The sequence below is a fragment of the Cynocephalus volans genome, chromosome X (assembly GCF_027409185.1).
Source record: "Cynocephalus volans isolate mCynVol1 chromosome X, mCynVol1.pri, whole genome shotgun sequence".
In the NCBI taxonomy this organism is placed as follows: domain Eukaryota; kingdom Metazoa; phylum Chordata; class Mammalia; order Dermoptera; family Cynocephalidae; genus Cynocephalus; species Cynocephalus volans.
The window spans coordinates 109,248,779-109,265,074 of record NC_084478.1 but is presented as its reverse complement, the minus strand read 5'-3'; the positions used below and the strand labels follow the sequence as shown (position 1 = coordinate 109,265,074).

Below are 16,296 nucleotides of genomic sequence, written 5' to 3'. Positions count from 1 at the left end.
TCCAGTCACCTCTCCTGTCCCCTCCTCAACTCAGACGCATCCCACACACAAATCAACCACATCATTTTCCTTTCATCCTGTCATTCCTCTGGTCATGAAAGGCCTTGGTGTCTCCCGAACGTAGATGGGGTAATATTCAGACACCCCAGTTTAGCAATGGGGTCCTGCATGCCAGGACTCACCCCAACTGCCTGACTCTATCTCCCATCACTCCCCCTACACACACACACTTTCCAACCCAGGTGGGCCAGCCTCCTCTCTGGAGCAGTATTCCCACCTCCGTGCCTTTCTTTCCACCACTCCATCCTCCTTGAATGCCCTTCGGACCCTTTTGTATTCTGTCCTTCAAGCCTACCTTACTTAAGTGACCCCTCTTCCGTAAAACTCCCTGAGCACTGTTGCCCACCGCCGTTTCTAAGCACTGATGGGAAGCATCTGGCGTGATCGGAGGTTCACGATTTGTTGCTATCTTTTTGTTTCCATATATCTTGCCTTTCCCAATAGTTCATAAACTCAAGGACAAGGACAATGACTTTTTTTTCTGCTGCTTAAAACACACAACTTTATTGATGACATAAAAATAAAGGCTCAAATGTATAAACATAAGTCCACACAAAGGACCAAAGATTACCTTACTTATGGAGAATCAGTTCAGTTTCTGCTCATGAAGCATACTAAAAATATCTCAATCCGGACAAGATAAAAATCAACACATGTATTTTCAGTACAAGTTTGAATTCATCTGGTTTTCATAAATGGGCCAGCTATAGACCATCATAGGTAATATCAGTTTTGAAGTCATAATGCAATATACCATGTGCATTACTTCCAGGCTGCAAAATCAAAATATTACTCAAATTTGTTTGGAAACATACAGCCAATCAGAGTTTACTTATTAATAGCTCAACTTTTTCTTTCACTTCAGGGTCATTGCATTCTGCAGCTAGGACTCGAAGTTTCTTGGCACATGCTTTAGGTCGTTGGAATAGGAAATAAAGGGAATTTTTACTGAACTTGTCCTGGGTAAATGCTTTTGCTCTTCTTTTAAAATGGTAATTTATATTTTCAAACAGTGAAAGAGCATTAAGAATATTCTCTTTTGTCTCTTTCTTGCTAAAAATGTTAATCAGTGATGTTGGTGCATTGGCAATGAGCAAGTCTTTTGTCATGGATGGATTTTTAGAGAAATTCAAAAGCATTCCCAAAACATGGTCTTTAGTTTCTCCACTTCCCACAGTTAACAAACGAAGAAATTCTGAAATATAATTTGTAACCATATGCTGATATTCACTAGTAATAGTCAAGTGCCTTATCAATCTTAGTCCAGCCAGCTGCACATTTGAATTCAAGGGATAGGTGACTGTGTCTTCACATACTTGGTTTAAGTATGTTTTAACTTTTCTGTGGTTTTCAGCAGCCACCGAGATGTTATTCAGTGCGTTTAAAGCCTTCTGCCTAACACTGGGGTGGGGATTATTTAGCAAGCTTTCAATAACTGAGATTCCACCTACATTACGAACAACTTCGTGGGAATAAGGATAATCAGCACTGTTATACAGAGCATTGTTGGCTATTTCATGAACAGAAGGATCTTCAGTCATCTCAATCATGCAAATGAGTTTTTCAAGCTCTCGTGGATCCATATTAGCTTCGTGTTTACAGCGGCAGGACAAGGGCCGAACTTTCTCCCCAGTCCCGATCTGCTTTCTGAACTCATCTTCAGCTAGGAAGCTGGCCTCATTTTGGTGTGGAAACTTCGTTTCCGACCAGATCATGGCTCCATCCCATGACCCCATTCCTGCCCCAGGGACCATGGACGGGTATGTGCCTCTTGACTCAGCTGATTTTTTGGCTTTAGCCTTGGGTGCAGATTTGTCCTCACCTCTGTTTTCATTATCAGCACAGAACCAAGACCTTATATCGAATCCACCAGCAGCCTCAAAAGTATCCTGGATGCTGGCCTTATCCCCAGCCCCAGACTCACAGTTGACATCTTTACCACTCTTGTATTTGAACTCATTACTGTTCTCACTTTCAGCCCAAAACAAAGACCTTAAACTGATCTCCTCAATATCAGGGCTGGATGCTGTACTTAGCTCATCATCATCTACATCCCTAGCCAAAGTCCAGGACCCTATTCCAGCCTCTTTCCCAGCCCTAGGCATAGACTCTGTAGTGGCTGCATCTCCGTCCCAGGACCAAGACCCCATGTTGGCCTCAGCTCCAACCTCAGCTCCAGCCACAGCTCCAGCCTCAGCTCCAGCCACAGCCCCAGCCTCAGCTCCAGCCTCAGCTCCAGCCACAGCCACAGCCTCAGCTCCAGCCTCAGCTCCAGCCTCAGCCACAGCCTCAGCTCCAGCCTCAGCTCCAGCCTCAGCCACAGCCTCAGCTCCAGCCTCAGCTCCAGCCTCAGCCACAGCCTCAGCTCCAGCCTCAGCTCCAGCCTCAGCCACAGCCTCAGCCACAGCCTCAGCTCCAGCCTCAGCTCCAGCCTCAGCCACAGCCTCAGCTCCAGCTTCAGCTCCAGCCTCAGCTCCAGTCACAGTCCCAGCCTCAGCCCCAGCCTCAGCTCCAGCCTCAGCTCCAGCCTCAGCTCCAGCCACAGCCACAGCCTCAGCTCCAGCCACAGCCACAGCCTCAGCTCCAGCCTCAGCTCCAGCTTCAGCTCCAGCCTCAGCTCCAGTCACAGTCCCAGCCTCAGCCCCAGCCTCCACAGAGGAACCTACATATGCTGCCCCCTCAGATCCAGTCCAGGACCTCGTACTGGCCTTGGTCTCAGCCCCAAGCCCAGAACTAATGATGGCCTCTTCCCCAGCCCCTGATCTGGATTCAGTACTAGTCTCATCCTTATTATCAGGCAAGGAAACAATATCAGTCTTTTCCTCTGTCCAGCACCAAGACCCTATAAAGGCCTCACTCCCAGGGCCAAACCAGAATCCTTCATTAGCCTCTACCTCAACACTGACCTGGAATCTTCCACTGGCCTGGTCCTCAGATCTAGCCCAGGACCCTCCACTGGCCTGATCCTCAGGCCCCAGCCTAGACCCTCCACTGGCCTCATTCCCAGGAATAGACCCAGCCCAAGACTCTCCACTGGCCTGCTCCCCAGCACCAGTCCAGGAGCCTCCTCCACAGGTCTGATGCTCAAATCCAGGTTTGGAACAGCCACCAGACTGATCCCCAGCCTCAACCCAGGACCTTCCACTGGCCTGACTCCCACTGCCAGCCCAGGACCCTCCACTGGACTGGTCTGCAGGCCCTGGCCTAGACACACCAATGACCTGGCCACCAGCCCCACCCCAGGAACCTCCTCCACTGGATTGATCCACAGGCCCTGGCCTGGACCCAACACTGGCTTGGGCCCCAGTACCAGCCCAAAACCCTCCTCCAATGGCCTGATCCTCAAATCCAGATTTGGAACAGCCACCAGCCTGATCCCCAGCTCCAGACCAAGACCCTGCACTGACCTGACTCACAGTGCCAGCCCAGGTCCCTCCTCCGTTGGTCTGACTCCCAGTACAAGCAAAGAACCATCCACTGGCCTCGTCCCCAGTGCCAGCCCAGGACTCTCCACTGGACTGGCCCCTGGACCCCAGTCTAGATCCTCCACCAGTCTGGTCCCCAGCATCAGCCCAGGACCCTCCTCCACTGGCCTGATCCTCAAATATAGGCTTTGCCCCACCACTAGCCGGATCCCCAGCCCCGGCCCAGGATCCTCCATTGGCCTGGTCCACAGCTCCAACCAAGAACCCTGAACTGATTTGATCCCCAGAGTCAGCCCAGGACCTTCCACTGGACTGGTCCTCAGGCCCCAACTTGGACCCTCCACCAGCCTGGCCAGCAGCCCCAGCCCATGACCCTTCTTCACTGGCCTGATTCTCAAATCTAGGCTTGGACCCACCACCAGACTGATCACCAGTCCCAGTCCAGGACCCTCCCATGGCCAGGTTACTAGTGCCAACCCAGGACCCACCACTGGATTGGTCCATAGACCCTGGCCTAGACCCTCCATCAGCCTGGTCACCATTGTCAGCCCAGGACCCACCACTGGACTGGTCTACAGGCCCCAGCCTGGACCCTCCACTAATTTGGTCTGCAGTGTCAACCCAAGACCTTACACCGGACTGGTCCTCAGGCCCCAAGCTGGACCCTCCACTAGGCTGGCCACCAGCTCCAGCCCAGGACCCTTGTTCACTGGCCTGATCCTCAAGTCTAGGCTTGGATCCATCACCAGACTGATTACCAATCCCAGTCCAGGACGCTATACTAGCCTGGTCCACAGTCCCAGCCCAATACACAACACTACCCATAGTCGCAGCACTAGCCCCAATCCAAGACCCCCCACTATCCTGGCTCCCAACCCCAATCCAGGACCCTCCCATGGCCTCTTCTCCAGCCCAGGACACCCCACTGGCCTGGCCCCCAGGCCAGGTCCCCTCACTGGCCTGACCCCCAGCCCAGAGCCCTCCAATGGCCTGATTCCCAGAGATAACCCAAGACCCCCCATTGGCCTGGTTCTCATGCCCAGTCCAGGACCCCACAATGGTCTTGTTTTCAGTCTGTGTCCAGGAACCCCCACTGGCCTTGTCCCCAGCCCAGGACCCCTCACTAGTCAGACCTCCAGCCCAGACCCCTCCACTGGCCTGGTCCCCAGCTCCGGTCCAGGACCCAACACCAACCTCATTCTCAGCCCTAGCCCCAGCCCAGGACTTAATGCTGGCCTCATCACAAGCCACAGCCCAGGACCCAATAACACCAGCCTTATCACTAGCCCCACTCCAGGACACAATATTGGCTTCATTCTCATCATCAGCCCAGGACATGCTATTCTCCCAGTCTCCATCCATGGCCTGAAACCTAAATTTGATCCACCGCTCAGCAGCAATCCAATCCTCAACACCAATCCCATTCCAGTAGTAGTCATGGATGTTAGGCTGAGTCTTTCTGCAGGCCTGAGCATCTGACCCACCTTCACTCTCAGAAGTGGGCATGGCCTCAGCCTCAGGTTTTGCATAGACAACATCTTCTGCTATGGCTTTTGCCTCAGATCTGGGCATAGCCTTGTCCCGTGCCCCAGGCAAAGTCTCGCCCTGGGAATTGGCCACAGTCTGCCTTTGGGCAGAACTCCTTCTACCTGCCCCTGCCCCTGCTTTAGCCATAGCATTAGGATTGCCCCTGACCTTATTCCTGGCACCAAGCAAGGTCTCACCCTGGGAATTGGTCACAGTCTGACTCTGGGCAGAGCCCAATGTACCTGCCCCAGCCCCTGCCTTGGGCACAGCACTGGGATTGCCCCTGACCTTATTCCTGGCACCAAGCAAGGTCTCACTCTGCGAATTGGCCACAGCCTGGGGCTGGGCAGAGCCTGTTGTATCTACTTCAGCCCCTGCCTTAGACACAACATTGGGATTGCTCTTGACCTTGTTCTTTGCACCAGACAACGTCTCAGCCTGGGAACTGGCCACAACCTGAGGCTGGGCAGATCCTGTTGTACCTGCCCCAGCCCCTGCCCTAGGTACAACATTGCGATTGCCCTTGACCTTATTCTTGGCACCAGGCAAGGCCTCACGCTGAGAACTGGCCACAACCTGAGTCTGGGCAGAGCCCATTGTATCTGCCCCAGCCCCTGCCTTAGACACAGCATTAGACTTGCCCTTGACCTTATTCTTGGCACCAAGCAAGGCTTCACACTGAGAACTGGCTACAGCCTGCGGCTGGGCAGAGCCCATTGTATCTGCCCTGGCCCCTGCCTTAGGCACAGCATTGGGATTGCCCTTGACTTTATTCTTGGCACCAGACAAGGCCTCACCCTGGGAATGGGCCACAACCTGAGGCTGGGCAGAGTCCGTTGTATCTGCCCCGACCCCTACCTTAGGCACAGCATTGGGATTCCCTTTGACCTTATTCTTGGCACCAGGCAAGGCCTCAGCCTGGGAACTGGCCACAACCTGAAGCTGGGCAGAGCCCATTGTATCTGCCCCAGCCCCGGCCTTAGGCATAGCATTGGGATTGCCCTTGGCTTTATTCTTGGCACCAGGCAAGGACTCACCCTGAGAATTGGCCATAGCCTGGGGCTGGGCAAAACCCATTGTACTTGACCCAGCCTCTGTGTTAGGCATAGCACTGGGGTTCCCTCTGACCTTATTCTTGGTACCAGGCAAGGTCTCACTCTGGGAATTGGCCATAGCCTGGGGCTGGGCAGAGCTCACTGTATCTGCCTCAACCCCTGCCTTAGGCACAGCATTGGGATTGCCCTTGGCTTTATTCTTGGCACCAGGCAAGGCCTCACCCTGGGAACTGGCCACAACTTGAGACTGGGCAGAGCCTATTGTATCTGCCCCAGCCCCAGCCTTAGGCACAGCATTGGGATTGCCCCTGACCTTATTCTTGGTACCAGGCAAAGCCTCGCCCTGGGAATTGGCCACAGCCTGGGGCTGGACAGAGGCTACTGTACTGGCCACAGCCTCTGTGTTAGGCACAGCATTGGGATTGCTCCTGACCTTATTCTTGGCACCAGGCAAGGCCTCAGCCTGGGAACTGGCCACAGACTGGGACTGGGCAGAACCCATTGTAATTGCCCCAGCCTCTGCCTTAGGCACAGCATTGGGATTGCCCCTGACCTTATTCTTGGAACCAGGCAAATCCTCGCCCTGGGAATTAGCCACAGCTTGGGGCTGACCACAAGCCCTCTGGTCTGCCTTAGCTCCTGCTCTAGAAATGGCATTAGGGTTGCCCCTACCATCAACCTTGGAATCAGGCAAGGCCTCAGCTTGGGTCCTGGCTCCACTCTGAGGCTGTGCACAGGTTTTCATGTTTGTTCCAACCCCTGCTTTACCTTTGGCTTTGGCTTTTCCCCTAGCCTTACCTCTGGTATTAGGTAAAGCTTCACCTTGGCTCTGGGCTGTAGCCTGAGGCTGCGCCTTTGTGTCTGTTCCAGCTCCTTCCTTAGACATGGTGTCGGCATTGCCATTAGCCTTAATTCTGCCATCAAGCAAGGCATCAGCCTGTATATTGTCCACAGGCTGAGGCTGAGTACAGGACAATACGTCTGTCCCAGCCCCTGCTTTAGCCATGATAGCAGTATTGCCTCTGGTCTTATCCCTGGTATCAGGCAAGGCCTCAGCCTGTGAATTGTCCCTCAAGTTTTCCTTGACCCCTGCTTTAGCCAGGGCATTGGGATTGCCTCTACCCTTAACCCTGGCATCAGGCGTGGCCTCAGCCTGAGCACTGGTTACAGCTTGAGGCTGAGCAGCAGCCTTCTTTTCAGCTCCAGTCATTGCCTTAGTTATGACACTGATATTTCCCCTACCGTCAACCCTGGTACCAGACGTTGCCTCAGCCTGTTTTTTGGCCACCATCTGAGGTTGGACACAAGCTCTCATATCTGCCCCTGCCCCTACCTTACATATGGCATTGGTATTACCCCCAGCATCAACCCTTGCCCCAGGCATGGCCTCAGTGTGGGCCTTGGCAACAATTTGAGGTTGAGCAGAAGCCCTCATGTCTGCCCCAGACCCTGCTCCAGGCATGGTTTTGCAATTCCCCTTGTCTTCAACCCCAGCACCAGGCATGTTATCACCCTGGATCTCGGCCACAGCCTGAGACTGTGCGCAGGACTTCACATCCACTCCAGCCACTGACCCAGAAATGCCATTAAAATTTCCCTTAGCATCAACTGTGGCACCAGGCCTGGCCTCAGACTGAGTCTTAGCCACACTCACAGTCTCTTCCAGAGCTCTTGCCTTGGTCTCAGCCACAATTTCAGTCTCATTCGTGGCCCACATCTTGGTCACTTCCTTGGTCTCTGCCAAGGCCTCACTCTGTGTCACAATTACTCTATTAATCTCTGTCTCTTTTTCAGCCAATATGCGGGCTTCAGCTTTGGTTTGGGTCATTGCTTCTTTCTTGGCCTCTGCCCTGGCAACCAGTGCCCCTGCTTTAGCTTTGGTCTGAGTCACTGCCTCTTTCTTGACTATTCTCCCAGCCTCAGCATCAGTTTGAGTCACTGCCTCTTTCATGGCAACTTCAGCAGCTTTTGCCTTGGCCTCAGTCAGAGTCACTGCTTCTGTCATAACCACTGTTCCAGCCACCTCTTTGGCCTTAGATTGGGTCTCTGCCTCTGCCCCAGCCATTGCCTTGGCCGGAGAGCTGTCTTTGGGTCTCACTATAGCAGTGATCTTGGTCTCTACTTCATCCCCAGGCTCACCTCCTGTTCCAGTTTCTGCTCCAGTCTTGGCCTTGGGTCTAGTCTCAATCTCTGCACCAGCCATGGCTTCACTCATGGCCAAGGTCTGGTTCTGTACCCCAACCACAGTCTCCATCTTGACTCTGGACCCATTTCTGGCAAGTCTCCTGACACTCTGGGCTCTTCCCTTGGTTAATCTGTAAATGTAGTAGCAGGTGCCTGCCCAGATCACCAGTCCTGCAGTCACCCAGCCCAATTCCTGAATGCGGCCCATGTAATCACCCCTGCTGAAGGCACGAACAAGGTACAGGGGGCTCACTCGGGCTGGGGAAAGAGGGTGATAGGTCTGGGTGTAGGCCTGTGAGGGCGCTGGTCTTCAGCCATTCAAAGGCCACTACAGCTGCGACTGGAAGTGGACCTAGAAGTGGAGGAAGGAAATGGACTAAAATTTCTCTTCTAATTCTGTTGCATCATACAGATAGATACACAGAGGGATAGGATAGGGTAGAAATTATGTGCTTGGTGGGAAAAAAGGATGATTAGCAAATTCTGGATCTCTCTTATTTCATCCTCTCCCCACCTTCCCCAATTCCCAACAATTTTCCCTCAAAGTACTTCCATACACCAAATGGACAGTGGGAAGGATGGTGGGAGGGCTGACAATGAATGGGAGAGAACAAGAAGCCCCCAGACTTTGATTTTTGCATGACCTGCTCTGGTCACCACTCCCACAGGTCCCCATCCTTATACCAACCTGTAATGATCCGAGACTGTTCCCTCCTCTTTCCTTCTCTTGCTTGGTGATACACCCTAAAGTAGATGCAGCATATAAACTCATGGGATCTTTGGACCTAGAGACAGATAGACACAGACAGACAGATAGAGGGACAGATGGGAGTGGAGGGTTTGTTCTGATGGGACAGGCATATTACTAGCAAACTACCTCTCTACTCCTCTCAGTTCGCCCCATTCCCAAAGATGCTGTCACATTCTTTTCCCTGTGCCAGAATTAAGGTGAGGGTGTGGGGTAAGTGACAGGGATGGTGAGAGGGTGGCTGGGAAAGGAAGAGAGTAAGGAACCTCCAGACTGGACAATGGCCCTTATTGGATGCACGCTGCTCTCCACCAACCCACCCTAGAGGTCTACCCGGGCAGTCCCCACCCTCTTACCAGTCTATATTGATCAGGGGCAATTTTCTCCGTGCTTCTTTGTTTCCAGTGACCTCAAACCCCACAGCAGACATGCAGGCAGATCTACGAACAATTAAACAAACAGAAAGTAATGGAGACCAAGTATTTGGTAGAACAGACAAGTAAGTACCCTGATTCCTAACCCCAATGCCTGCCTTGCCAGGGCCCTGATCCAGCTTGCTAATGTGTTCCATCTCATGGTCCCCCCAAGTCTTCTCTCAGTCACACTCCAGCCCACCCTTACCCCAATATTTCTACTGTTTCCTTCACTGAAGTCAATAGGGGATGTGGCAGCACTGTGGAAATCCAGCGGAGTAAAGGTGAGGCAGAAGTGCCCTCAAATGAGACCCTACCTGCTGTGCCCACCTTTCTTGTCATCCCGTGGCACTGCCCATCTTCACACCCACCTGCATGGTTCCAGGCCAGCCTTCCCCTCTTTCTCTTGCTTTCAGCAGTAAACAGCCCTACTGCAGGCCTATGGGAAGGAACAAACACAGAAAAGGGGAGGAGAGTGTTGAATGCTTGTGACGTCCTAGCATCTAAGACAACTATGGGTTGTCTGGATTTAGAGACCCATCTCCTGCAGGCAGAGCCTGGAGCTCCCCCAGCACTGAAATGCGTAGGGTGGAAAAGGGAGGCAGGAAAAGTAAAAGTGGAGAGGCAGAGACAAATTATTTTAAAACCACCTGTAGAGTTCTAGGGTTTCACCCAAAAGTCCATCATTTCCTTCAGCAAGATGGTCAGGTAGGTGGGAGTATCTGGAAAGCTGGAGGATAACAAGGAAGATGGAGGCCCCCAGCTTCCATACTCTAGAATCATAGCCTGCTGCCATCTGCTTCCTCTTAAGCCCACCTCTAGGAGTCTCCAGCAGAAGAGACAGGTGTAGGGGAAGGCTTCTGCTTTTGCGAAATCACAGTCCCTCCCTCCCCACAAAGGCTATCTCAAAAAAAAAAAAAAAGTAATATTGAATATTCTTTGATGCAACCATTCGTATTTTCTCAATAAATTATTTAAAGTGCAAATAAAAGCATCGGTAGAAAAGTTTGTTGTCTCTATCCGTCTTCAACACAGAATTTAAGTTAAAAGTCCTAAGCTTGGTAAGTAAACTCAGTTTAGAAAGTTTCCTAGCTAGCCCCACCCTACATTCCGATCAGACAGCGGTGCCTAAGTTCCTGTCATAGAATTCATACAGAACTTGAGTGGCTCACAGACAGTGCCCGAGTTCACACTAACCTCCATGGATCCTGTGCAGTTTTCTCCTCTCCTTCTTCCCTCGCCTCACCACAAACCGTACCACACCGAACTACTGTCCGACAGACTGGTGAGAGTAAAGACACAGAGTGCTTGGACCAACACCCAGACCACAGATTCCAATATTGGCCTTCCGGATTCAGGAACCCGGTTGTCAAACGTCCCTCCCCACATTCCAAGACCCCACCCCTACCAAGCCCGCCGTCCAGTCACTAAGGCCCACCATTTTCTCTGCGAACGCCACCGTGGCGTGTCCCTTCCACTGAAATGAGCAGGAAGCGAGTGGACATGTGTGGTCAGTGATTGGAGCTAGAGAGGATGGGGATCTCAGTCTCTGTATTTCCCTCTTGAGACAGTCTCCCCACCAGCCGCCCTGTCAAAGCTCACGATTTCCCTGCACAGATGGGGGGGTGGAGGGTGGGGGGGGCAGGGGGACTCCGGAGAATCAGAGGAGAAGGCTCCTCAAACTTGAGCCAGCATAGACCCCCCACCCCTGCGTCCGCCGCGGGGGTGGGCAAGCCGCTGCTGCCCAGGACACCGCGAGCGGGGCCGGGGCCCTTACCTGCTCCGCTTTCCCCAGGCCCCGTGCCAGCCCGCCGTGCGCAGGGCAGCGGGGAGCTGGTAGCCAGACGGGAATGACGACTGCACCGAAGGCTGCGTCGCTCTGCAGCTCCAGGTCACGTGAGGGACGCGCGTCAGAGCCGAGCTCGCCCTCCTCCCCACCACCCCCCCGTGGCCGGCGGGCAGTCAACAGGAGCCCCCCTCCGCACGCACAGTCACCCCCTCCTGTCGAATGTGCGCGGTGCCCCAGCGCGCACCTCCCTGTCACTCATCTCGGTCCTCTCCAATCTGAGAGCCCACAAGTGGCATCACCATCTTACGGTTGGAGTTTATCCATCTCTTGTTACCAAGGAAAGTCTGTACCCCCCCACCCACTCTCAGGCCTTGGCTGTAGCCTTTTCTGCTACTTTAAAGAATCCTTTCTTTCCCTCTTACGCTATGAAACCAACGTTTCCAACCCGCCCCCTACACAACCTGCCCTCTCACAGTGCAGCGCCTGTACCAAATGGGCTAGGGACCGTGTTATCGCGAAGGGAAAGCAGAGTGCAAGTAGAGCCTTAGCTTTCTTTTATATGTTCTTTTTTTTTTTTTTTTTTTCTTTTAACATATTATTTATTTATTTATTTATTGTAATCGGAAAGTACAGTAAACCCATTTTCATTTGACTTAAAAAATATTCAGGTTGTAAAAATAACAAAAGACTCGTTTATTTGTTTACATTATTTTGTGCCACATTAAAAATGCTTTCAAAACAAATTAGTAATTATTGACATTTTAAATACAAAATTTTCCTAAACAAAACCAGCACGTTTTCAAAGTAATCTATAAATTAATCTTTGCAAAGACATTCAGTTTTCTAATCTTTGCAATTTTACACGAGTAGTTTATAAACTTTTGAAGTTCTAGCTGAACTTATGGTCCCCTGTCAGGTGTCTAAGAACTTCTTCAGAGATGACTCCTGGGTGATTTAATGACGATCCAACTCCTGATGAACCCAGTGCCTTACAACCTAGAGACTTCACAGATTAACTTGATTGGAGTTAGAGAGGATGAGGATGTCAGTCTCTATATATCCCTCTTGAGACACTTTCCCATTCATTTTCCATTCAAAGGGCTTTATTTGGATTTTATTGCGCATGTAATCAAATCAATCTCACCACACCCGTGAAAAGACTAACTGCCCCCTCACAGATGGAAAGGAGGCTCAGCAAGTGGAATTTTCATTCCATAATGACACTGGTGAGATCTGTCCAGTATCGGACATTCATGTAGTATATGTCACCTTGCCAGTGAGAGCATCCAGCACTTCCAGTGGAGATAGTGGTGAAGGTCTGTGGATGACAATGAATCGCTGCAACACTCCTGATGTCCATGTCATTTCCCCCTCACAAATGGAAAGACAAGGTACAGGATTCCAAGCAGTCGCCAGGAGGAAATAGCCTTTTTATTCCCTGATTTCTATTACAACTTCACCTGTACAAGCCCCTCAGAATAATCCCAGAACTCAGGGACAAAGTATGCAGGAGATAGTCCCCAGACATCCACCTGTCCCTGCTGTGGAGTCATACTCTAAATATAGACCCTCCTGGCAGCCTCTTCTTAGAACAATGAAATATGACACCCCAGCGGAGGCCCCACTACCCTGTGAGGGGCCCTTGTGTGTGTGAAGAGCTTTCAGGAGGTGAGCCAGGGAGCCCATAGTGCCATACAACCTTATTAATGGCTTTTCAGAACTCAATTGCCCATGACAAACTTACTTTCTCCTCCAAAGAAAAAGATTGATAAATTGACTACATATAAATTTAAAACTTCAGTACTCTAAAAAAATAATAAAATAAAAACTTAGCATTGAATGTCACACAGCTAGTTTGCAATAATCTAAAAACTCTCACAAATCATTTTTTTAAATGGTTGAAAAAACAATAGAAAAGTGTGCCAAAGACATGAACAGATTTGTTCACAGAAAAGAAATACAAATGACTAATAAACATATGAAAAGATGCTCAACTTCAAAAAAATGCAAATCAAAACAAGTATGCCTTACCATGTTTCAGCTGTGAGTTTGTCAAAATTTAGAAATTTGATAACATTGTTGACTAGTTTGTGGGAAATGGGCACTCCCACACGATATTGGAGGCAGATATTCTGATGCAACCTTTTTATGAAGGGCAATTTGGCAAACTCTGTTAAGTGATAAATATAATATCACATAAATCCTTTGACCCAGCAATTTTATTCCTTGGAATTTAGCCAACCTATATACCTACACAGTTTGGCAAAGATATATATGGTAGGATATTTCTTGCAGTGCTCGTAATGGTTAAAAAAAAAAAAACCTGAAGCAATATAAAATGGCCATCAATAGGGGAGCAATTAAAGAAATTATGTTATATTTATACGATGTGGCTGATAAAAAAGAAGAGTTAGGTCTATGTATCCTAATGGAAAGATGATTAAGGTATTTTATTATTTTCTGTAGTTACATACAAATTCCACAAAAATACATTCTAATAAGGCTCAAGCCCAGAAAAAGCACGAGTATTGCTTTAACTCCACTATCCTCATCCACATCACAGTTACATTCTGTTGGTATGACTTTGGTGTGTTAAATCCTTTTCTATACATTACATACACATATATGTCTTATTAAAATATATAAATAGGATCATATTTTACATACTGTTTTGTGACTTTTTTCCACTTAAAATTATATCTCAGAGAGCTCCACATGCCAGTACATTTAAAGCTGCTTCATTCCTTTTAATTGCTGCATACTATTCCATAGTTTGTTTACGCTACTGTATATTTATACACCCCCTGCTTGATTAACATAAAAATTATTCTGGGTGTGGGGCTAATAAAAACAAGGCTACAATGAATAACTTGTTATATACAGCTTTGCCCACAGGTGGAAGAATTTCTTTAGGATATCCTACTATAAACAGAACTGTTTGGTCAAAGGTGTGAGATTTTATACGTTTGATATTGCTAAAAGAAGAATATGAGACTTTATATAGTTAATGGATATATGACCAAACTGCCCTCCAAAAAGGCTAGGTCGATTTACACCCCCATCAAGCATATGACAGGACCTATTTCCCCAAACCCTCATGCATACTGTATATTAGTAATTAGTGCCAATATAAGAGGCAAATAAAGCATCAGATTGTCATTTTATTTCACATTTTCCTAAATATCTATTATCTTAAGCATCATTTCAGAAGCTTATTGGTCATTTGCATTTATTCTTTGAGAATTAGTTGCTAATATCCTTTGAGTATTTTTTTATTCAGCTGTATTTTTCTCACTGTTTTGTACTTCCTTGTACATTTCTGTATATTAGTTATTTTTCTATTCTAAAAGTTGTACATATATTCTCCCAATTTGTAACTAACATCTTAATTTTATTATATTTTTTGATATTCATAAGATTTTACATTTTGATGTGGTCAAATGCATTAACTTGTTCCTGTATAGCTTCTTGGTTATGAAATATATATATATACACATGCACAAAATCTAATACACATAGATTACACACACACTATATATATATATATATACATATATACACACACACAAGAAAATATACCAGGGGTCTGTAGTGGATTGAATTATGTCCCCCCACAACTCACTGAAGTTTGAATTATGTCCCCCAAGTTTTGTGTATTAGAAACTTGGCCCCAACTGTGACTGTTAAGAGGGTGGGAAATCCTATTATCGTAATTGAAAGGCGGAGCCTTGAAGAGATGATTGGATTGTAGGACCATGCAGTAGTGAATGGATTAAAAATGATGGTCAGGGTCACAGTTCTGAGGGCTTTAAAAGAACAGAGAGGATAGTCTGTCTTTCTCTCTCTGCTGTCTCTGCTCTGCCATTTCACAATGTGATACCCTGTGCCACTGAAGTCACCACCAAGACCCTCACTATATGTGTTACCTGGACTTTGCACTTCTGAGCCTCTTAAACTGTGAGCAATACATTTTGTTTTTCTTTATAAATCACCCAGTTTCAGGTATTTTGTTATGAGCAATGGAAATGGACTAATACAGAAAATTGGTAACAGGAGTGGGGTGGAGAGGCTGGAGGAATTTGGAGGAACAGGCTAGAAAAAGCCTACATGCTGGTGAAAGTATAAAAGATAAGAAAACCAGAGAAGATTTGAAACTTTTTAGAAACTGGCTAAGTGGTGGTGGGCAGAATACTGATAGAAATATGGACTGTAATGACCATGTGATCTGCTTGCACCTGCCAGCTGTCTGCCTCTTTTCACCATGAGTAGAAGCAGCCTGAGGCCCATGCCAGATGTGGCTGTCCCAGAACTGTAAGCCAAATAAACCTCTGTTCTTTATAAATTACCCAGTTTCAAGTATTCTGTTATAGCAACACAAAAATGGACTAACACAGGATCCTCAAAAAGTTCATGGAAAATGCGTGTTCTAGAAAAACAATGCATGGATTGCAAACTTTGTTTGCACCAAAATAAACTCATACTAACTTGTTATAATATGTCTGAACAGGATCTAGTTTGAGGCAATAAGAAGGACAAAACATCAATTTGGAAAGAGCCCCTATCAGAACAACACGGATTCTGCTAAATTTGAAGCGAGAACAAACATCAAATTTATGGTAAAGTTTGGGGCGAAGAAAGGTGAAATCATTGATGCTTTACAAAGAGTTTATAGGGACAATGCCCCAAAGACATCAGCAGTTTACAAATGGATAACTTGTTTTAAGAAGGGACAAGACGATGTTGAAGATGAAGACTGCAGCGGCAGACTATCCTTATGAATTTGTGAGGAAAAAAGTAATCTTGTTTGTGCCCTAATTGGAGAGAACTATTGAGTAACATCAGAAACAATAGCCAACACCATAGACATCTCAACTGCTTCAACTTATACAATTCTGATTGAAAAATTACAGTTGACCAAACTTTCTGCTCTGTGGGTACCAAAACTGTTGTGCCCAGATCAGCTGCAGACAAGAGCAGAACTTTCAATGGAAATTTTTTAAAAGTGGAATTAAAATTCTGAAGCACTTATTTGAAGAATAGTAGCAGAAGATGAAACATGGCTTTACCAGTATGATCCTGAAGACAAAGAACAATC

At 48.2% G+C, this 16,296-nt stretch overlaps 1 protein-coding gene across 2 annotated transcripts; it reads right to left on the bottom strand.

The window, feature by feature from the left end:
* Window positions 1–486: 486 nt before the first annotated feature.
* ARMCX4 (armadillo repeat containing X-linked 4) lies at window positions 487–11,286 on the bottom strand. Of its 2 annotated transcripts, none has more exons than XM_063083532.1 (6): window positions 11,190–11,286; window positions 10,610–10,694; window positions 9,784–9,851; window positions 9,356–9,439; window positions 8,940–9,036; window positions 487–8,603 (listed from the first exon to the last, which is right to left on the bottom strand). In XM_063083532.1, the coding sequence occupies exon 6, from the start codon at window positions 8,457–8,459 to the stop codon at window positions 882–884; it is 7,578 nt and encodes a 2,525-aa protein (XP_062939602.1). In that variant the 5' UTR covers window positions 8,460–8,603; window positions 8,940–9,036; window positions 9,356–9,439; window positions 9,784–9,851; window positions 10,610–10,694; window positions 11,190–11,286; the 3' UTR covers window positions 487–881. The 2 variants fall into 2 exon arrangements, with proteins under 2 accessions (XP_062939602.1, XP_062939603.1); XM_063083533.1 differs by having other exon boundaries at window positions 8,940–8,995.
* Between the last annotated feature and the right edge of the window lie 5,010 nt (window positions 11,287–16,296).

Excerpts from the sequence above, each read along its gene's own strand:
- ARMCX4 (XM_063083532.1), bottom strand. The coding sequence starts at position 8,459 with ATGGGCCGCATTCAGGAATTGGGCTGGGTGACTGCAGGACTGGTGATC.